At 37.7% G+C, this 24177-nt stretch overlaps 1 protein-coding gene across 4 annotated transcripts in view; it reads right to left on the bottom strand.

Moving 5' to 3' along the window:
- Nucleotides 1-24177, bottom strand: part of MCC (MCC regulator of WNT signaling pathway) — a 207448-nt gene that overhangs the window by 69687 nt on the left and 113584 nt on the right. For all 4 annotated transcript variants that reach the window (XM_083884575.1, XM_083884576.1, XM_083884577.1 and 1 more), the window contains one exon: nt 1815-1928. In XM_083884575.1, the coding sequence (XP_083740701.1) occupies nt 1815-1928 (114 nt within the window). The remainder of the gene's footprint in view (nt 1-1814; nt 1929-24177) is intronic.

Raw genomic sequence — 24177 nt, 5'->3', positions numbered from 1 at the left:
TCTATCCTCTTGAGGGCTTTAGAAAAAAATAAACTGCAAAGAGATAAATCATTAAACCTTAATATAACACTGTTCATTAAAAATACTTATTTTTTAATCCGAAATCTAGCTATCAGCCTGCCCTTCAGATATTCCAGTTTTGTGCTTTTCACAGGTCAGGAGGCAGTGATCCCTATGTTTGTGTTTGCATGGCTCAATATCAAGTAAAAATCCTCAGCATTTCAAACCAAGCACTATGCACACACGTGTAGCTGGTTACCCATCAAAGAAAACACCAAACAATCTTGTGCTAACAGAGCACATACTAATTGGTATTAAGGACTGATCCTTAATCCCAGCTGCCATCAGTGTGTATTTAGTCTTGTATGGGAGCACCCACAGCACTCTTCATTGGCTGAGAGATAATTTATTTGTTTTTTTAAAATAAAAACTCAGAAATAAATTTTAAAAAAAACAACACTACTAACAAAAAACTGTAGTTAGCAGTGGACTCTCCAGGATTATAAATAACAACAATAAAGTCAGTGCAATCATGAAGAAAGATCTTTTGAATACAGTGAATCCATCTGAGAGTTTAATGACTGTCAAATGCAGCCCCATATCAAACTGTAAGCCAGAAAGAGGACTCTATCCCAAGAATGGCACAGAAATTAGAAAAGGCTCTCAGGATTATAGTTGATAAACCATGTTAACTCCCAGAGTGGCTCTGGCTCACATATTGAGGGGGAATAAAAACATGAAAGTGTTTTTATTTCTGGATGTTACATTGATGGTCTGCAATAACGGTATCACTTACAAGTCCACAAATCTTAAAGGCAGCTGAAAAAAACATTAGGGAATGTAGGCAAAGGCCAAAATAAGGAAGGACTGAAGTAAAAGCCTGAAAATCAAGACTGCTTAAACACTTCTATATTTGGCTTGAATTTAAGTAACACAGATGAAATGTCTCATCAAAATGCACTAAATACTGAAAACTTTAGACCTGAAAAATCACAGAATGGCTAAGGATGACAGGAACCACTGAAACTTACTCACTCAGTCTGTCACCCAACCCAAGAGCACGTGCCTTGAGTATTTCCAAGGGTGAAGATTCTACAACATCTCTGAGCAACAAATAAGGTGCCATACTTTACAGGACAAAATTCTTTGTCTCTAGCCAAGTATTTTGAATTTGTTTTGAAGTATTAACTATTTATAACAGTTACTTGAAACAATGGCAGCATCTGAAACCAAAGATTTTTTTACAGGAGAGAGAAATATTAAAAAGTTAGATGTTCCTTGCTTGCATTTGCCTCTATGCAAGAGCTATGAAAGCATCAGAGTTCCAACCTTATTCTTATTTAACCTCTTGGTTTTCCACTGGCTGTGTTTTCCACAGATCCACAATTCCAGATGGGTTACTGGAAGCTAGACTGAGATCACAAGTAACTTCTCACATAACATCAAAGCACTGAAAATTGGCAATAACTTTTGATCAGAGTTAATTTGCGCTGTGTTTAAATGTGACCCAGGAGCGAAAGGCTGTGCAACCAGTTACCTAATCCACTGAGAGCAAGCTGTAATTCTTATATTCTACAATAATTCAAAGCACTTGTTGCTTATATTGACTTCAAACCAAAATGTATGTAATTATTTTTACGTTTTTGTTTTAGAAGAATGTCTTCAACACATAAAAGGTATATCCCATGGCAACCATGTGTCTTGCAGTCTTAAAATTCTTTTGACTTGTGACATTGTTCAGTATTTTATCCTCTCTCTGAGGAACAAGGACTGCATAAAACCAAGGACCATCTTCAAAATCTACTATTGCTCACCTGTGCTTTTGCCAATTTTTTTTCCAACAGGTCACGCTCCTTTTCTGTTTGTTGTAGACGTTTATTAAGCTCCACAATGTCTCCCTTTAATGAAGCCAGGGCTGCTAAATGAAGCTGGAAGACAAAAAAGAAAGAAACAAATTAACCAATTCACAAGCCATTTAGCACTCGAGAAGAGATAGTATTACATAGCAGCTGTAGCAATGCTCGATTTCTGTAGTAGTTAATAGGAACTTCAGTAGAACAAAGCCTAAAAGATATCAACATATAACTAAAATTTTAATTAATAATTTTAACATGGAATTTTTCTTTCTAGGCAGCACACACATTCCTTCACCATATCCTTTGTAAGGATAACCACAATGAGGAATAATCCAGCTAGAAATGTGTAGATTAGTTGATGCCTTTCGACACATAGAGGTTATCAGTTTGGTGAAAGTGGATAACCCCATGCAAAGGATTTGGTTTTATTTTGCAACTAACGCTTACTCCATTGTGAGCTACTCTTCTGCAGCTGTTGTTCTCCTCAGCCCCACGCCAGCCAGTTTCAGTGATTCTTATCTACTAACCCACACATGAAGAACCCAAACTGTTTTTCTTTCTGCAGCAGATTTTTTTGATAATAGATACTTTCTATACTTAGCTAGCATGATAGCATGTGGAAATATACATCAAGCTAGGATAACTCACAACATTGCAATTAGGTTAGCTAAACAACTTAGAAACCAAGAACAGTTCTTAGAAGAATTTTAATTGTTCCCACTCTCTTTTTGTCCTTAAATATCCCATTCATTGTTTCACTAAAGGCATCAGCCAGAATTCAACGCTAAGTATTGAACAACTGCAACTGGAAAGTCTAGGAGGAGAACTAGCTACTAGCCCTGAAGTCTTTCTTTGTAGTAATAAAGAAACAGCTTCAAATTATACTGGGTATGAAAACAGAAGTGACCTTTCACACCAGACCAAGCAACACAGCAAACACTGCTCTGCTGCCAAGATTCAGGCAGAAATACAAACTCTGTTTCTAATCCTCCACCCACTTTCAGTCCCTCAATCTGATATTCTATTCAGCAGATCATGCAAAAGTAATTTTTCTTGTTTCATTTACAATGAATCAGCTAGTGAGTCCTATTTTGGTTTAAATTCTACCTTTATAATACTGGAAGCCAGCAAAATCATAGCTGTTTTCCTATACTGATGTGTGAAAGCAGTAGTCCGACAACAGAGAGACCAGATCATTTGGCAACTGCTTCTTCACATATATTATTCCTATTGTCAATGAAAAAAAATCTGCCTTCAAGACATGAAAACATAATTTCAAAAAGCTATCTGGATGTGAATTCTGCCTTTTGAAATGCTGTGTTTCCTAGTTATTCCCTGAGCATCCTAATTTGTGAGTTCAGTCAACAGGATTTTTACTACATCACTACAAAAATATCTTACACAAATGTAGTTATTTGTTTCAGCACAAATATACACATACACAATTATAAGTTGCAGAACATTCGAGATTCTCAAGGCAGTCTCATTTTTAATTTAAGAACCCAGTAACTCAGGCTTGCTATGAGCATATCCTATACAGCTTCTATAAAACATGTACACTGAAACCTCTTAATAAACCCATAAACATCCTGAATAACTTTTGTCACCCTGGAGTTGGAGACGGGGACACGACATTAACACACTGAGTTCATGCAGCAACAACCCACATTTATTGTCCAGCAGCTCCTTTTATAGGGATTTCAAATTCCCTGTGCTCACAGATGTGATTTGGTCAGGGGTCTCAGCTCTGCCCAGCTCACTGCCCAATGATATGGGGGCATCTGTGCTCCAAAGGGGTTGGCTGAGGTCCTCTGTCTGGGTTTGAACACGACCTGTGGTTGTCGTGTCCAGGGACTTGTTTACTTTGAGCTAGGCTGGTCGAGCTGGTGTCTGTTAAGCCAAATTATCTGTGCAGATTTAAACCTATCAGTCACACCTTTAAGTATATTTGGCGTTCAGCAGAAGGCCTTCCTTCCTACCATAGGAAACTATGCACTGATTTTACAGTGTGGAGAAAAAAGAACCAGAGCAATTGTACCAACCTGTTCATAACTTGCCTACAATTTTCAGGAAAGCTAGTGAATTTTTAAGCCACTGTTTAACCTTATTCCCGTGACAGTGTGGAATTGCTGCAATGAAGCTCACAAGGTTGTTCACCAGAATGTGCATCCTTCACCACAGCTTTCAAATAGTACACGAAAAGCAGCTACAATTCTCCAAACTGAATAAAACAATGCTACATAGTCAAACAGCATTTCTTTTCATAAACTGTAATTAAATGATCACCAGTTGTAGTACTAATTAAATACAAGACTAATAATGCCCATACACATGGCCTTGTAATATAAAAAGGCCAATAAAAGTAATTTGAAAATCTCAGTGAGAAGGAACTTGCTCTCTGAACAGTGGAACTAATGAGGCAGACTTGCAATACATTTGTCTTTATCTTCTTCACCTTCTGCAGTCACCTCAGCTGTTCTTCACGACCCCTAGCACACTGCAGGGTGGCACATGAATTGTACCTGGTTTTACAGCAACCCTGCTGCCTGGTTTTACAGCCCCTGCCAAACACGGGTATCCAATATGTAAGTTACATCCACCTCTGTGTTCCATATAGTGTCTCTTCTTCAAGTAACCAAAGGATGGCTTTATTAATGACAAGGAAAGCTTGTTGCATCTTTTACTATCCAAAATTACCCTTTTATTAATTGGCTGTTTAAGTTTCCAAGTGCTAATAAAAGAATAAATTAAAAAAAAAAAAAAAGGAAATTTACTGCAAGGGCAGATGAGGCAAAGAAAAGCTATCATAACAGAGGAGGGCTGCTTGTGATACTCTAGTTTGATGTGCAAGTGATGTCTCCAGCTACTACTGCAATACATAAGGTTATCACAGCCAGTATAACTGTGTATTTGTGGCAGAGACAAGCTCTCCTCTCCAATTCATTAAAAAGGTGTTACAAACCATTGCTGTATTTTCCCTTAAGGTGTGAGTGTTCCCACAGATCACACTTCCCAGTCTGCTTGTTTATCAAGGCAGGTGGGAACTGAAACATGATCTTTGGCTGTTGCTGTAACTCAAAAAAAGGAAACATCTGAGCAAAAAGCTATAGTCCATGGAGAAGTATTCTGGGTGGGGGAAAAAATAAAGTTCACGTTCAGTAGCCAAGTCTAATAATCCAAACTATTAAAGTGGGAAAGACTCCATTTAAAAATCTCAACCAATAGGTCAACCACAACTGTAACTCTGCAGCACTGAACCACTACAGGATTGTAACAACTGAGAGAGAACAGAGCTAGCCACACGGCATACTGGGGTTTTTTTCTCTCCTCAGCAAACAATGACAGATAAGGCAAAGTCACTATGACTAACATTCATGCCATCCATTTATAGTTCAAGGTGGGCTGCCTCTTAATGACACAAGATTATGAAACAGATCAAAAACTCAGCAGCATGCAAAATTAATACAGACAGCACAAAGATTTCTGCTTGTACAAGACACTGGTCTGAACATTTAAGCAACAGACTGCACAGAGACCTACTTCAAGCAGAGAAAACAGTCAAGTGACAAAGACCGTGTTGTTTATAAACTTTATATTGATCCAATGCATCCACTTGAATTCCATCAAGAAAGAAACCACTGTTGTGATGCTGAGGCACCCAAACAGGACACGCAGGGTCAACATGTGAGAACAAAAATAAGAAGGATCAGACTAGCCAACCAATTTCCTTCTCTACCATCATCCAAGAAAGTAAGAAAATACACTAGATGAATAGTATAAATAAAAAGGTTAATTATGAATCTTAACTTAGAAGCTACAATTTCCTTGAGCTTTTATTGCAGTAACAACAGCAAGTTGCTTACTGAAACATATACACACCACATGCAATACCAAGTATTATCCTGTCTGGTTTTAATATATTAAATATACAATTACAAATTATTATTATTATTATATTATTATTATAAATTAATAACTGCATAGTATACTTTTGTTAAAATACAAACCAATGTATAGTTAAGTTTTGAAAGCTACTGTAACTATAAAAACATAAACATAAGTTTAGGAAAAGCAACTTCCTGACCTCTGATCAAGCCTCCTTTATGAATACAGTTTCTTCCTCATTATCCACCTTCTTCTACAAGCATTTCATACAATGCTGGGGACATGATATGTGATGCTTGTTTTTCACGGTGCTTTGAAGACTGCTTTTGGTGCTGTGAAATATTTTATGGAATTAGGAACAACATTTGTGGGCAGTAGGGTTTCTGAAGAGTTTAGTGGGAAACAAATACAGAAGATGATGGGATAGAAAGATGGACTGAATGCCAAGGAAGCAGATGACTCCTGTACTTTTGTACACATTGCCAGAAGTGTTCTGAGGCCAAGAACAAACCAAGAGAAAGACATAAAGAACAGTGAAGGAGGGTGCTGAAAAAATGATTAGGTTAAAGCCCTGAAAAGCACTAAAATTACTATTACATTTCACATTTTTCCCAGACGTTGCGAAATATGATCCTCACCACTAAATCTGATCCCCATTTTTCATGCCCTCAGCCTGGAACCAGACTAATTAAACTATATTGCTAAAACCAGTTGTATCCACTGCACTTGTTTGCTATTTTCAACAGAGAAATTACAAAAAGGACATATGCACATAATTCCCTGTGAAATTTAAGTACTAATCTTACCTTTTTTTCTCGTTTCCTGTATTCCTCAGCTAAAGTACTGCTGCACACCAGTTTGGGAACTGATGTTCAGAAGGGTAACCTCTGACATAACCAAGGAGCCATAAAATCACACTAGACTATATATCAATACAAAGCAGCCAAACACCAAAAAACCAGTTTATTTGTTCTGTGTGTTCTCTGTGGCTCATCAGTAAAGCCTTACTACGGAAGAAGAATCAAAGATGGGCCAGAATCATGCGTCCATGAAGCTCAGGAAGAATGTAGCTGGGTGGGACTGAGCACAGCTGTTGCAAAAAAAGCTGACTTGATCTCAACACCAGGAGGACCTGAGGGGTGGGTTTTGATTTAGATAAACAACTATCAACAGCTGAAAAAATCAGCTGCTGCATATTTCTCTCCAAGCTCATTAAGAGTGTGAATGTCTCCCTGAGTTAGCCAGGCCAGTATGGGGTGCTATACAAGGCTCAGCCAAAAATAAAAACTATAAAAACATAATCAACTGACAGAATTTCAAAGCAAGTAATGAGCTTGAGCCGGTTTCAATTCACACATTTACTCCTGGCAAGGCCAGGGATGCCCACGGTGGTGGTGGTGACTACATCAGAGAGAGGCTGGGAACCACACTGGTGCTGTGACTGAGCTATGCACTGCAATTGCTCTCCTTTGCTATGTTTGACTTGTATCTGTATTGTGTTCTCATTGTGTTTTGTGTCATGATGCTAAAACGGAAATCCCACATACCAGCACCTATCTTCAAATAAATAAATCTGATGTTAAACATCACACTTTCCACATTCACAATATCTAAAAGAACCTGGTCAGAGAGTACTAGGCTCTGACATTCTCTGTTTTTATTTCCCAATGGCATTTTGCATAGTTTGCAAATAATCCACAACATGGACGTTTTCTGTGTATTGCAACTACTTAGTTTAATGACAGGCAGTATACATAGAAACATCTGATTAAATATTAAAAATATTGCCTCTTTTCTGAAAACTTTCCAATTATTTTGTTATCAAATTACACTGGACACTATGCTGGCTTTGAAAACCCAAGTTGCTTTGTAACATTAGGACAACATGGAAAATACAAGTTAGAACTCCAGCAAACAGTGCAGAAAGGGCAAAACAGCAAATGTCTATCTATTGTACTTTCTGACACCTTTCTTCTTCAACAGAAACAAGGATTGCATTCAAGGAACAAAAAGGTTGGTAATGTAAGTTCATAGTGAAAAATACATTTGAAGACAGAATAATAAAACTTTCAGCAGTCTCAGGGCTGTGGTTGTGCTGTGGGTTAGTGGGTTACTAACTTTCATAAATGGCTGTACAGAACAGTATCAGGGCTGTCCAGGGAAAGCAGAGACAAGGCTGGCACTTATCTGCTGAGGTGAATGAGAACCTTTCATGCTAAGGCATGGCAGATATACTGAAGACATGTGAACAAGGCACTGAAGAAAAAATTACATGGAACAGTAAGTGTGAAAGAAATCACAGCACTGCTTTCAACCAGGAAAAAAACCCAAACAAAATGAAACAAAAGTCAAGGCAAAGCTTAAAAATCTAAGAAAAGTTAAAAGAAACTCATGTTACAGACATTTGTTCTAGATAAAACTCCCAAGGCATATGCAAGTTTACACTAAATCAGGAGCACAGATCAGCACTACTTGCAAACAATACTTACTTTAAGCGATTGCTATATAAATGTGTAGCTACTCTCAACCATTTTTCTTCTCTGTCCTACATAATTTTCATGACACCTTCTCCTAGCCATGGCCCATAAAAAGTGCATTTTTATGGTCCAAGTGATGAAATAAATGTAATCAAACTCAGTTTCTGTGAATTCACTAAATAAATGGCAGTGGAAAACATAAAAGAACAGCCATATCCCAGAAGCAGTGACATGACAGATCAATATTCCCCAGACATTTTCAGCTGTATGATCTCTAGAGCACAGCCCTGAAATACCACAGTCAACAGCCCTGTAAGTAACTACCCAAGGAAAAGTCAAAATGACTAAAAAAGTGGTACCACTGAATGGCTGGAGATGCCTGTATAAATTCCTTAAAACTTTATGTCTGAAACAATTGATATGTGCTTATAAAAAGCCTACGCATTTTCAAAGTGACGTACAAAATGGACATTTTGTGGCTGCGCATCTGAGACAATTATTGTAATAGTAAACATTAGACAGTTACTTCATATGCTTGTGCAATACTAAACAAATAATGTGCTAATACTAACCAGGATGGAGCCATTCAAATTCTAGAAAAATGAAGACTAAACTTTTGTAAGACATAGTTTTAATTTGAAAAATCTGCAGAAGATGTTTTCAATTAGTTTTATTATTTTTATACAATTTCAAATGAAATTGCTTTTTTTCTTTTTAAACTGAAAACTAACATTTGCAGGCACTTGTGAATATTTCAAACTATTTCTTAAACAAAAAATGTATTCCAATTAAATCAAAGCAAAAAATGTTCCATAAAGAAAATACACTAAAGATTGTTTAAAAAAAATACACAGAGGAAGTAAATTAATTCTATCCTGGTGAGCAGGATCAGTTTTAAAACGTATTAAAGGAAAAAAAAACAAAGAATGCAATCATGGAAGATTTTGCTTTGAAAAATTAATCCGGAAATTCACACTTGATGAATGGACCATGGTGCTAATTGCACTTCTGAGTATGACTGAGGCCTAGACTAATGGCTCTACTTCTATTAAAACAGATGTTTACAGAATCACTGAAAAAGAAAATTTTAGGTGACACGAGAACGGAAGCCAAATACTGAGACCTAAAAATAACAAAACGAGACAAACACCTGAATCTGGAGACTGCAAAAAACAACTACACGTTGAAAAGCTCGCTTGTTTGAGATTCTTAAGAACTTGCCCAGCGTATCTCCAGGGCAGCCCACAGGTCCGCACCAATGGCCTCAGAACTGGCATTTACACCATCCAGGAAGGGCCAGCCTTGCTTTTACCTTCCGGAGGAGAAACCTGCGGCTGTTTCCACTCCCAGTGAGGAAGGAAAGAACAGTAGTGCAGGGTATGAAAATGGGCTTGTGGGGAGACTAAGCTTAGAAAAAAATACTGTGTTCATTTCTCAATATATTGTCTGCAATCATAGCCTTTCTTTAACTAAAAATAATAATAAAAAATTACCACAAAATGATGAGCCAGGAAGGGTCCTAGCTAGGTCCTAGGTCCAGTCTTAAAAGGATTTCATCCACCTTCAGTGAACTCATTTAGCATTCTTACTCACCTTACACTTACTCTCAACATAATTCAAGTAAGGCAAATTATCTCTTTTTTACAACATCAATGAAAAGAAGAATAGATTTATTTTTTTCTATCTCCTCTTCTGCCCAACATCCCCAGAAAAATTAACCGAGGAGAAAAACAGCAAAGTTCAGTGCAGGTCCTTTTCCCTTGAAATCTCAGGATGCCAAACTCCTTTTCTCTGCTCCTTTCCAGTTGAGGTGACGAGCACACTATTTTCCCCTAAGGAACAAAAGGAGCAGAAAACTAATCCCAAGAATGCACCTCACTCAATCCTTAGCATTTATCATTATGGTGACCCGCACTCCAGTGCTGGCCACAACATTCCAGAGAGGGTGTAAGCTCATCCACACAGGACTGTTTACCAAGAGCTCTGCCATTTTCTGTAACAGCTTAAGTTGCTCCTTCAGCCTCAGTTTTTTCTGACTGACAATAATCTAGATCTTTCAAAACAGAGATCAGTATTCAAGAACCACTCAAACATTAGACAGTACTTGTTATGCTAATTTAATTATAATTTACTAAAGCATCCCATGGTTCTTGAGTTCTTTCCAAAAGTATCTCAAAACAACTTCTGATTTTCAAGGATAGGCCTGTGGAAGAGCAATAAAGCTGTACTTACAATAATACAAAGGATCTCTGTCTCCAGAATGATCCACGTGATCTGCTGTCACCATAAATTTAGAGAAATAAGATCTGTACTGCCAGGTCCAATCAGCACTTTGTTTCTACTATAAGCCATAAAAAACTCCCAAACCAAACACAACTCAACCCAGAAAACAAACAAAAAACCCCACCAAATCCCCTAGGATGTACTTGTCCAATTGTTTGAAACTCACAGAAAGAAAACATCTCTCCAGCTTTCCTTAGTCAGCCTATGCCCTAAAGAGCTTAATATTAGAATGTCCATTATGTAACTTCCAAAAATACAGCTCTAAAATAATTTTTAGAAGCAGCTAATCAACTTTGGAGCTCTCAGATGTGACAGCAAAATTCCCTGGATGTGCATGCACTTGCTTAACAAACACATTCAGTACAGTTCTTAATTATTTCACCTTCCCAAGGTTAGCTGCACCTCTGATACCATCATATCCCCTTCCATGCTCCTTTAAACTCTGGCCAGCAGCCACTCTCTCTTCGGTCTTCTGATGGCCACTCCTTCCAGGAGGCCCAGCATACCTAAGGCAAAGCTTCTCCAGGGTGAGAAAGTGGAAAAAAAAGTTCAGGTCTACAATGACCTCCCAGTTTACAGTGAAGCAGTGGTTTTTAAAATGCTTTTCAAAAGAAAACCTAAGAGTTACAGGGTTTTAAGTATCAACCACCTTTACATTCCTAGCTGTAAATCTCATGCTAAAAAAGTCCATGCTTTATTCCCAGGTCAGTGTCTCACTAATGCATTTTAATTCTTAGCACAAGCAACTGTCTGCTAGACCAGAACTTGCCATTTCAGGCAAAAGTCAGTTCTTTTGCCCAGTAATCTTCACAAGCCAATCAAAATTGGATGCACAACTTCTCCAAGGACAGCTCAGACTTAATACAAATCCTAGGCAGGAAAATAACTTATGCTACTATAACTTCAGTTGCTGCAGGAAGTTTCCAAAATTTACCACTAGCTCTCCATGCCATAAACCTTTGTGTGAGTTATCTTTGGGTGTTTTTCTAATAAGAAACACCCAGTATATTCTGGCATTTTCAATCAGAAGTACTGCATTTTTCACTGCCTCCCCTTTCTTATTACCTGGCCAATACACCAGGGAAAAGCCGACTAATTTTACTGAAAGCTTTGCAAATGGATGGCGAACTGCAGGAGCACTTAGCATTATTTCCTGCTGAGGTTTTCCACTGCGCTGGATGTTATTAATTGAATTATAACTTTAACAAATTGGATACAAAACAATTACTGTTGCAAAATACAGCCCCTATAAGGCTCTGTGATGAATTATCTCTAAGACTGAGTATGTTACAAAGAAGTGAGTATGTCAACAGTTACTAAAACACTGCTAGAAAAGTTTGTTTACAACAGAAAAAGCTAAAAAAAAAAAAAAAAAAAAAAAAAAAAAAGCATCTGCCTATCTGGATTTCTGTACATCAGTAAGTTTTTAAAGTTTTTTTTTTAATATTTATATAAAGAGTCTTAATGAAAGTATGCTGAATAAAGGGAAGTCTCAAGCACAATTTCTGCACTTTATCCTAACAAACTGCTGCCCTTTTCTAAAAACAGTCCATAGCCCTATTCAAGTAAGTTCTTGCTCTCTATGGCATAACTCTTTTGATATAAATCTCTTACTGAAAAATTCCACTTAAAACCTTTTCTTCTATCTGGAAAAACATGAAAACACAAATTGCTTTATTAAATCACTAGTGGGATTTTTTTTTCCCTGCAAGATAAAAACAGTGTCAGAGAACCATGAAACTGAAAATGCCTTCCATCACCTTTCATCCTCCAACTAGTAGCAGTTATTTGAATGTCCACATCTAGTGCTAGCCACTATGCAAGATTTCTGCATGGTGCCTCAAACTCCTCTCTGATAGCAACCACCTTCAGAATGAAGCAAGCACAAAGATATGCCATTCATGAACCAGAGCTGTTAAAACACAACTGCATGAATATATTGTTCTTCTCCAGTCATATGGGAAAGCAATAGAACCTCCAGTGCACAAACTAAGAAGGTGAAAATAAACATTGATAAATGTTTATTATCAACTGCACTAACACAGATAAATCTGCAAAGATGGCAGACATGTTTACTGAATAAGTATTTGTATAGATAAGTTTTTGAGTATTTTAGTAACACCTGGATATATTACTCCATTCAGGAGAAATATTTTCTTTGTCATGCACTGGACTAATAACCCAACATGGTATCTCTGTCTGTAGCATCAGGTACAGCATCTTGTTCAAGTGGCTTCATACTTTTTCAGCAATTTATTTAGCAGGTTTCTCCCAACAGAAAAGCAAATAGCTGTACAGAATCAAGTGTCTGTAGCATGAGAAAACCAAACTAGAGCATTTGAGTCAACTGGTAACAGCAATTTGTTAAGATGGGATCAAAAGTACTTCAGAGACATAGACAGTAATTATGACCCTGAAGCTACTCCAAGTGTTCATGAATGCAATGGTTGGAATTTCAGCCCAGTTCAAAACTCTGTCTGCAAAACTCACGGGAAGAAAAAGGTACCCTAGTACAAGATTAAATGTTTTTCTCTTAATCTCTCTCCCCACAATGACTTCATTTTATTTCTTTATTTACTATAAATTCAGATACAGAGGCTTGACAGATGAACTTCAGTTTTTCTTCAAGTGAGGATGTCTCTATTTTCTTTTTCAACAGAATATTAAAAATATTCTCTTGTTCATCAAGAAGAAGTGTACAACAAGTTTTTTAAATGTCAAAAACTTCCACAAATGAAAAGCCATTTTCTAACCACATTATTTCACATTTGGGTTAAGACTACTCATTTTAATTATTTTCTCCTGCAATTTTTCAGTAAAAGAATAAATGTGAAGATTCAAATATATCTATCAGACAATTAATATTCACTTGTATATACGCATATGCTCAAAATTTAATCACAGTTATTGAAATTACAGATGCTTACAATTATCAAACTTGAAAGCTTCAAGAAAAACAGCAATTGCTCTAACGTTTTGAGATTAATTTACATAGTATTCCAAATATTATGTTTGTCTCTACCAAGCCCAAGGCAGATTCACTCTTTATCCTGGACTGTGAATGCCAAATTCAACCCTGTATTTCACTCATACAATCCTATTAAATAAACAGGAGTTGCATAGATGTTTTTTGAGTCCAGAGCATGGTTCCATGAGAAGTGCACATCCCCTGAGACTGTTGTTCTCTCCTTGAGTGTAATTTTCTTTCTTTAAATCATCAAATAATAACAGAAAAACACATTACTAATTCTCTAAAGAAATCAGGACAACACAGAAAGTTGCTTCTACAGCATTTTGATAAAATACATTTTTTATGTTTATATCACACAAATGCATGCTCACATATGCACATATGGAAAGAGGAAGTCAAAGGTCATGACAACACTAAATTTATAATTTAAAGGCATTGTATGTGTCACATATTCCACTTAACACTTTAAAATGTCCGTATCCTTCTTTATGACCACTTTCACTAACATTCACTCACACAAAAAGACTCACTGTAAATGTGACATATAAAGAGCTTTCAAGCAGTAACTGGCACAGCTGTAAATCTACATAAGGCTCTACAAATAAATCTTGTGCTCTCTGCTGCCGATATAGAAACATTAATCTTAAGAGGAACACAATGCAGTACCTCCTTATCTGTTTAAAGTAGGGCAAATATTTTACTCATGTTAATTGTCCTGACAGAAAAGGATCAACACTGCATTATTCCATTTAACACATGGTTTATCTTTCACCCCTGAACAGAACATAGGCCAAAAAAATTTGCTGATTCCAAAGTTGTAAAGCTATTCTGTATTAATTCTTCATAAAAATCATAATAAATGCTTCATTCATATAAACTTCATTCATATAAGCATATAAGCATTCTTGTTTGAATCTTTATACAACATGTGGCATATTGCTCACATAATCTGTTAGAATGAAAATGGAAGTTACCTTTTTCATTTTTCATGGCTTCACCATCTGTGTAACAGAATACTTCACAGTTCAGGTGAAGAGTTACATTGGTACATTTTTTCCATTCAATTTCATTTACATTCTCAACAATTGTTTCTGTGGGCTCTAAAATCTTGACATATCAAGAAATATTATCATTAATGTAAATTTAGGAATGAAAAAGTAATCACTAATATAACTGAAGAAACATCAGTGAAAAAAAAAATCAGTTTTCCCATCTTAAAGCAGACATCTGTGTCAAAAAACATACTAAAGAAGTACTGTACCAGATCAGACCACAGGCTGACAGTCCAGCATCCTGCCTCTGAGAGTGGCAAATCAGAGAAAAAAACACGGAAGAACTAGGTACACATTTATAAATCTTCTTTGGTATTTGCACGTTCTACACCTCTAGGATATCTTTTGTCCCTTTTGATCTTCTTTGTATCACTCATGAATTTATAATGCTCTCTCAGAACATATACTCCTTTTTCTTCCTTATCATCTGAGGCTAACATGCCCTAATCTATTTAACGGGACAAGCTCTTCTACTTCTGATCCTCCCTAGTGACTTTCTTGGGACCACTTTGGTTTTACAGTTCTGGTGCTTGACAAATCACAGCCCTGTGGGCCAGTGTCTGGCTGCATAGCTGGCCATGCTGATTTTTTACTGTCAGCAACCCTAATCTATGCATATACTACATCAATGATTTCACTACATTAACAATCTAGCCTGCACATAAGCAATCTTTATGTTCTTAAGTATTTCTGGGTATATTCTATGATTCTCTGTGCTGAGAATTTCAAAGTCGGCTGTCCTCCCTGCCATCCCCACCTCAGATACATCAATTGCAGGGAAAAACGCAGGTCTTTAGGAGAAAGCAGCAGGAAGGGTATTAGCAGTTCCCCCTCCATGGAGTGGGCAAGACTGCGTCTTCAGCTAAAGCATTTCTGGGAATTTATTGTGTATGAATGCTGGTAACAGCTGTTGTGCAGCAGGAACACAAGACATGTCTGTGCACACGACAGGGGTATATGAAAGAAGGCAACTTTCAAGTGTTGACATCATGGCATGTAGCGGAGATGGCAATTACCCATTATTATTCAAATTATTCATATTCTACAGAGCTGTGGATAATTTGACTCTTGAAGCAGCTGACTTCAGCAAACCAAACTCCTGCCTTCATATTTTGACAAATACCATTGGAAGCATGCACTTCTCGGGACGCACTGCCACACACATCCAGTCTCCATCCTCAGCAACATCCCCAGCTCAGCTAAGCTTGCATTTACACAGCTATGCTGTCTCAATATCCAAGCTACACCTACACTGTGTCATGTTTACTTAGTTGTAAGCCTTGATGTTTCACAGAGGGAGGTCAAGTGCTCACAGGTGGCTGCACCCGCTTCTCCAGTCTGCAATTCCAGCCTGAACTCTCCCTTCCTCCACTCCAGCCTGTTGTGATTTCTCCCTTCTCCGGGGTCCCGACATAAGATACCTTTATATGTTCCCTTTTTTCTGGATTGTTTATTGCCTTCCCCACATGCCATTCTTCTCCTGTTCCCTCCCTTCACCGAAGCCGCCAGCAACTCCCTGCGCAGCCTAGAGCCTGCAGTGCAGCAGCTGTTTCCATTCAGCCCGCTGTCCCTCTGAGGATGGAATTAGCCCCTCATTAACCCTCTCCCTCCTGCTGTTATGCGTCGATGCAGCTATTTAACTAAGTGCAGGGAGCAATTAGTACTGTCTCTGTTTGCAGTCACCATTCCTGCCTCTTTCAGCTGCAATGCTGAGTATGCAGCAGCTCACTTAGCTGCCACAGGTACCTAAGTTCCAGAATATAACAGCACAAAGACTCTTCCTAGAAATTAAGGTCGATAAACAGATATTTTAAAAGAGACTGTGTGACTGGGATCAGATTTACAACAGCAAGGGTCAAGTCTTAACACATGTTATTGCTGGGAAAAAGCAGCCACTTTACAAAGTAAGCTGTTACTTCTTTATGGTTTTGTGTTTGATTTGTTGTGGGTTTTTTTAACCTGCTCAAAAATAATAGAATTCTTCATGATATTTCTTTGCTGAAGTGCACCTAACTGCTCCATGTGCCGGAGTATTTGGGAACATATATTGAAAAACAAAATTTTAAAATCCTCTTGAGATAAAATAGCTTTTTAAAAGAAGCAGTAGTTGCAGAAAATTAACACTGGTTGCTTTTCATTTCTACACTGCAGTAAGAAGGTGTTCCTCCTCCTCCCAACCCTAGTCCCCAGCTGTCTCAGTCCGTTTTCAAGTATTTTGTCCTACTATTTTGAACCTACACAAGAAGGTATTAATGGCTTCCTTTTATAGAGAGCTACTTGCCTCAGGCATTTCATTCAAGTCTCAGAAGTTAAATTTGTCTTTAGATGGATCCAGACTGCAATTTACACAAAACTATTATTACAAAATAGCCAAGCTTGAAACAAGTTGCCCAGAGCTCAGAGAAATACAAGGCAGCAAAGCTGGAAAAGGCCACTTGGGCAGAAGCAGCAATGCCTCAGTTCCTGCAAACCTCACTCATGAGCCAAACAAATTCCTCTTCCTGCTGTCTCCAAACTCCCGGGAACAGCCACAGAAGTGTGTTCTGTGCTTGGTGCAAGGCTTGATGTCCTAGCAACAGACCTTTCCCCACCACCACTTTGTTTACTCTTCCTCTAACCTCACCAGAGGCCCTACTACTTCATGCTGGAGGAAATCTGACTACAGAACCTGGGACTCAAGAGAACAAACCCTTGGCACTGCACAGCTGATTCTATAACATATGCTTAACTGTTTATTCAAATGTTTACTCCTTGACTGAACCCAGGACTGAGTTTGGGGCTCTTCTAGCCACACGGATGTTGAAATTTCTGAGGGAGTCAAGGCTGGGGAACAAACTAAAAGCAAGCAAGCAGTTTTCTTCTGAAGGAAGAATCCCTGCCTACCTTGTGAGCTGAAGTTATTGTTCCAGACATAGTTTAATGTCACCCACTGAGTGTATCTCAAAGCACACTGCAAAATACTCTTTGCAGTCTCAACAGCTGGAAGAGTAGAAGAACTACAGACGCCACCATGAATTTGCCCTTTCTTGAGTCACACAATGGAATATCTTCCTGCCAATTTGACTGTGCTAATATCACTGTAAAGCAATCTAATCAGCAAGAATCCAAATGTCCTCTAAAACAAAGAGGAAAAAATGAAATTGGACCTGACCCAGAAAAAGAGGGAAAGTAATTTATTTTCTTGTCTTGTTCTAAGCTTCCAGAACCAGAAAGTGTATCTGAAAGCCTGTGCCAATCTGAATAAAAACATACTGATATACACTGTGTATTTTAGAGTAAAAACGTGTCAGCCTCTCCCAGGACATGCTTTGAAAGAGCTAAATCTGGTCTGAGGATACAAAGTTTATAAAAAACGTTTTCCATGAAACTACCACAGTGGAGACAAAACAACACTCAGTCCTACTGTTCCCTTCCACTCCAATGAAATTATAATTACAAACATATAATTGCATGTATAATGTGGCTTAGCTGCCTAGGATATGTAAATTTTAGTGTAATTTTTATGGTCCTAACATACCATATATTCACATCCAGTCAAATTTAAGTGTAAGTATTTCTTGAAGGAAAGGATGTGAGAGGCAGGAAGTGAAGAAATGTTTCCTGAGATTGTGTGCACCAGCTTTACGAGATTCTCACATTTATCTTCTCAAACAACTCCAGTAGAGTACTTCTGTAAATGTAAGTTGTAGTGCCCTGTAATCCTGTTACCAAGATTTCCCATTTGCCCAGTCTCAACACAGAACCAGAGAAATTTATACTGGTTCTCTGAGCTCTAATCATGAACAGATCATGCACACTTAAAAACCTCCATTCAAGTTCCATTTATAAATGTATAATGAGCCTGAAACAGTCCCCACTGCACTAGCAGAACAGTACAAAGTCTCCTCAGGTGCTGTGGGTCAAAACTGGATTTGTATTAACCTGGATAAGGTATTTTGTTGAGGTCAGTTCCACTGCCCAGCAAAAGCATGAGATTCAGAGTGAGTCTCCAAAACAGCAACACAAGGGATACCACAGGGCACCCTTATCTTTCTAATCATTCCCTCGATCCATATTCAGATGAGAATAAATCCCAGTTTGGGCTGCTGTTAGAAAACAGAGCAGAGATGTCTTGTCTTGTGACTAGCTCATGTCTTGTGACTAGCCAAGTTTTTGTGCCATAGCAGTCCAAATTCTCTGTTGGTGAGAGGTTTGTAATCACCAAATTTTTCCTTGCAACTACTTCTACCTAAAGTTCAGAGCTGTTTTTATAATTCAGTGCTACACACCAGCCATGCTCTGGAATTATCAATTCTGCCTTCTCTTCCTTTTCATAGGATACCAGTCTGTGTATCTAGAGACACATGCAGTTGTAGGGATTACATGTGCTTCCCTTGTAGTCACCCCCAACTTTTCCCAAATGTTGTGACTGCAGACTGTGGACTTGGTCAGTAAACGGTGCTGTGAATTAGAAAACCTGCTTTGAACTGATATACTTGAGTTTTCTGAGATCTGAGTTAGCTGCTTTTCTTAAATAAGAACATTAAAGGCTTTCCTAATTAATAGCACATGTCTGTTACATCACAAAATCAGAAAATGAGAGATCTGCAAAAGAATTCAAGGACAGTATAAACCAGATGTCTCTAGGCAAGACCATTACACTTAAACATAAACATCTCTATACAACTCACACACAGCATTACCAACTCAACAATTCCAGTGCTATTCCATATCCCAGAACACACTGCACGAGATACAAATGCAGCACAATCGGCTAAGGGGAAACCAGGGTTTATTTTACATATTCAGCTAAGTGACTATCAATGGACAAGTTTGAACTGCCAACAGAAATTACAGAAACTGTGAGAAACAACCATTCTGTCTCCTCAAACCACTTCTCACCCATGGGCAGAATGAAGGCAGATGGGAACATCCTAGTCCTTCAAAATCCCAATAGGCCTTGCACATTATAGCTTAATTTTATCCAAGCTGATTTTGGGTTTCTAATCCTTACACACGGGATGGAGCTGTTTCTCCCACTAGTCTGAATCATCTACTTTGGAACTATTCCATCTTCCTCCTCCACAATCCCCACAGTTAATCAGAAGATGAGACTCTTCCATGCCTAGTGTAACAGAATTGGCATTTCAAACACTTAAAAAAATGATTACCTGGGCAGAGATTAAAAAAAAAAAAAAAAAAAGTCCTCAATCACCTTTTACTGAAGTCTCTCATCCAGCTAAGACAAAATAACATCATAGCTTAACAGAATTAGGTTACTTACAGAATTAGGCTAAAAACAAACCAAAGAATGCCCTTCCTCTCTCCAAAACAATAACAAACTCCAAATTATTTCACGCTCTTAGAGTCCAAATAACACCAACAATAGAAGAACATTGAGAAATTCCTGTAGCACATTGAAAGAAAGATTTGGGAGGCTCATTACTATCAACTCTTCCGAATTAAAGCCTGAAAACACCACACACTATTGGTAGGGATCCTTGGGATTTCCTAAGCAGTGTGAGAACATAAAACTACTAATACTTAAAAAATCTTGGAGTTAAAAGTAAGGTACCACATAAACACTTTACTTCTTTCCACAGACAACAATAAATGAGATTTTTTTTTTCTTTTTTTTTTTTCTTTTTTTTTTTTTTTTCTTTTTTTTTTTTTTTTTTTTTTTTTTTTATTTTTATTTTATTTTTATTTTCTTTTCTTTCTCAGACATTAGACAGAAAAGGGCACTGGAAGATAGGTGTTTTATTTCCCAGCAGTGGTCTTATCATCCAACCATCCTAACCCCAGTGAATTTTATGAACATATTTTGGTGGGCATACCATAAGGTTAACTCTGCTTACTATCCTATTCTATGTGCATGATTTATACATCACTGTTGTGATATAAAAAAATACTACTTTTGGAAATTAATAGAACTCTGAAATAACTTTAATTTTTTTATCAGAAGTGAGGTGACATTGCCAGTTTTCCGGTGACAAGTAATTAATTTTTTAGAGTAGGACAACAGGAATTAGAAAGCTTGTTTTGAAACAGTAATTGAGAAGAGACATTTCATTCACATAAAACCACAAATGCACTAGTGATTTTATCTCTGTGAAGCAAAACCACAGACAAATGAAAGAAAAGCTTTTATTGTTGTACTGCAATGAATATGGAAATGATTTTTTTTTACCTGTTGTACATGTTAAATTTAGTAACACTGTTTTGGAAAATGTGTAGCAGGTATTAAAGTCAAGATATTTCAATCTGTCTTCACTGAACAGAGGAACAAGAAGAGCTTATGCACTCCCTCCCACATGAAACAAAAAAAAAAAAGGCTTTATGGATCATCATTACACACCTTAAAATATTTTAATGCAGCAGAGGAGAAAGTAAACTAAAAAGGAACAGAAATATACACAAGCTACACTGAGCACCAGTGTCCAGAACTGTACATAAAAGGGAGTTGTACATTATTTATAGTTGAGAAAGCAGGACCTGAGATGGGAATTGAAATATTAGATACAGCTTATTTTAGTTCCAACTTGTTCACATTTCATGAAGCCATGCCCTGCAGTCATCTCAGAACACCCTGTTTTATTTTATAAATTAATCATAGTAATGTGATGGACATCATGGAAATACCAGTCTAGCTGACAAACAGAATCCTTACCCTCATTTTCAAAGGTGACCAAATTAGTTCTTTACAAAGAACCTATCAATTCATAAAGATACAGCTGTCAGTGTACATGAGATGTTTGGAAATGCAACCTATATTTAAAAAAACCTACGAAACCAGAGCAAATCCAACATATTAACGTTATTTAACCAAGGAAGCAAACTCTGAGACATGAAAGATCAGGAATGGTGAATCTGAAAGATCTGGAGTGGTATAAGGCTGATGAATGGGCCAGAACCACGAAATGACTCAGGCTGTATGGCTGATCTCTGGCCCAATCTTGTGCTCATGGTAGAGTCAATGTTGTTTAGGACTTTTTGAACAGCTGGGTCTAGAAAACCTCCTTGGATAACTACAGAATATATCCCATTTAAGTAAAAGGTCCAAGAGTCATAGGAATACTTACTTTCAAATTTAATTAACTTACAGTCAGACATACACAATGACATAATACAGTAAGTGAAAATGCTACTAAGCTGTACAGAGGCCCACCTTACCTAACTTCAATACCTATAAAAGGGAACTAAATTGGACTAATGACATCTGCAAGTAAGAGTAAACAGGATGGTACTGGAGAGATCAGTGAAGAATCAGAAACAGTACAGAAGTTTTACACAGATGATTTGGAAATTAAAGTGATTTTGGTAGAAGGCCAGGTAATACAATATGGCATGATATTACACTACAAGTGAGTTATGGTGCAGCAGGGCCCTGAGGGAGGCACAGAGGGATACTGAAGCAGCAGCAGGAACTGTACATTTACAGAAGAAGTCATGCTTGGGAGTCCATAAAGACAACAGGTCTTGTCTGCAGCTCAAGTAAGAAGTCATCTGGAATAATCCACTCAGTCCTGAGAAATGGAATTATCAAGGAGAGAATGAGATACTGAGGGAAATTCAGAGAAGCACAAAGCCACTGACCAGACTTCTTCGGTGACTATCTACCTACTCCTAAGTAGTGAGAGTAACTATTTTAATCACTACAGATTTGTACACTTGTGAGGCATGTGAAGTTGAGATGAATAATCTGGGTAAGTGGCAAGGAGGATGAGGAGCTAATTCCAGGGTATGGACCCAGTGTGGAAATGCTGTTTGGGTAACAAGAACTTTAATACAGGAGAACAAGAAAGGAAAGTATATTAAGATTTTTTTTTCCGAGTATAAGATTGTGTTCAGTTCAACAATCTCCCAAGAGACATTTCTGATTTTCCATAATCTAAGACATGTTAAAGAGTTGCAAAAGGTTGTGAAATACTACTACTACAGTAGTAGTAAACGAAGACATACATATGGTACACCAAGCCACTAGTGTTAGGACCAAAACAGAGAGAAATCCTGCTCTAACAGCAACAGCCAAGCAAACAACCTCTACACCCCTAGTGTTCTATGAAAACCTTAAACCTGTTCTCACATTTAGTCCTCTTCATCTCTTGTCTTTAGAACACAGAAGTATATTTGAAAATAGAAGAAAGGGGGGGGAGGGAAAGCCCAACACAAAGCAAAGTATGGAATTATTCCTTCCCTAAAATCCTTAAAAAATACAACTTAAATTTAGAACAAAGAAAACTTCTCAGTGCAACTTAATTTATGCCAACACATCTTCATTATTGTATTACTATCTCTTACACATAAATTAAGAGCTTCTCTTCAAACATATCTCTGAAAAGGATAAAAGAATTGTGCCTGAATTCTTTAGAAGAGTCACACTTGTCATAAATGAGCAAAGCTACAGGAAAGTCTGTAAATCCATTAATTGGATAGCCCAGTATAGTTTTGATTGGCATTCTTAGAATCTTGCTTTAGGTTGGCATTATCTGGCTCACCATGGAAGACACCCTCTAAATGCCTGCCTTTCTATCCTGTCCTCACCCTGTTGTGGGGAAGGAGGTGAGAACCAGCTGGGGAGTAGCTGCCAGAGGGAGTAAATCTACAGCAGTGCCCAACAACACTGAGCAGCACAGCACATTCTGAGCTGAGAGAATCCACATGACTTAGAGCACTCTGACCCTCTCCCTTCTTTCAAATACATTCAGAAGACTCGTTACATGTCAGTATGTGATTACGGCAACAATAACAAAAGGGACAAAGGAATAAGTAGGAGCAGGAAGCAAGTAAGTCTAGTTGGTTATTTTTTTCTTTAAACCTACATAAATTTAAGAACTGAAAGTATATGATAACCAAGCATGTCAAAATGAACTTTCCAAAACCTAAGTGAGATGTTATATAACTCAGCAAAATGCAGAAAAACATTCTGTGCCAGAGGAGGAAACTTCAACAATCATCTAAAAATAGTTTTTTAAAAATGAGGGAGTTCATTTCCAAATGAGTGATTGTGACTTTGTTACTTCCATGCTGGCTGTAATCCAGCTAAGCAAGAAAGCAGCTTGTCTTTGCAGGTCTGGCTAACACACAACTAATTTCAAGAGAGAAAAGCAAATTGGAAAAGCATCAGATGTCAGCCTGTTCCTTTATTCTATAATGGCCAGAACACAAAATAACTTATGAATATAGCACACAGAGGTCACACTGTAGCTTTTCAGAACTCATCTGAAGTCAGTTTTATCTCATCCCAAACATTCCATGTATCATACAGAAAACTGACAAAATTTCTTCCAGATTCTTTACAATTAAACCTGTTTTTTATGGGAGCTCTAATGAAGCAAAAACACTAATGAAGGGCAAAAGCAAAGCAAACGTTAAACTATAGAGGAAGCTAAGCAAAGTATGCTTTGGATGCAAGCCCTGGAGACTATATGAGCACAAACCTTCATTCTTGATTAAGCCCAAACTGTCCTGAATCAGTGGAAAACATCCCCAGAGCAAGGATCAAGAGGGGAACACTCAGCATTGTCACAGAATGACACCATCCTTCCTTCCAAAAGGCCTCTCCAGTATGAGACTGTCTCAGCTGAGATATCTTCAAAGAAACACCTATTTTGTCAGTCCCCATGACTGTCGTTCATGAGTCCCTTGGAAACTCAGAGGGTAACAGTTTAAAC

Source organism: Zosterops lateralis, assembly GCF_965231275.1.
Source record: "Zosterops lateralis genome assembly, chromosome: Z".
NCBI lineage: Eukaryota > Metazoa > Chordata > Aves > Passeriformes > Zosteropidae > Zosterops > Zosterops lateralis.
Note: the sequence above shows the minus strand (reverse complement) of the source record. Positions and strands in the feature narration are given on the sequence as shown.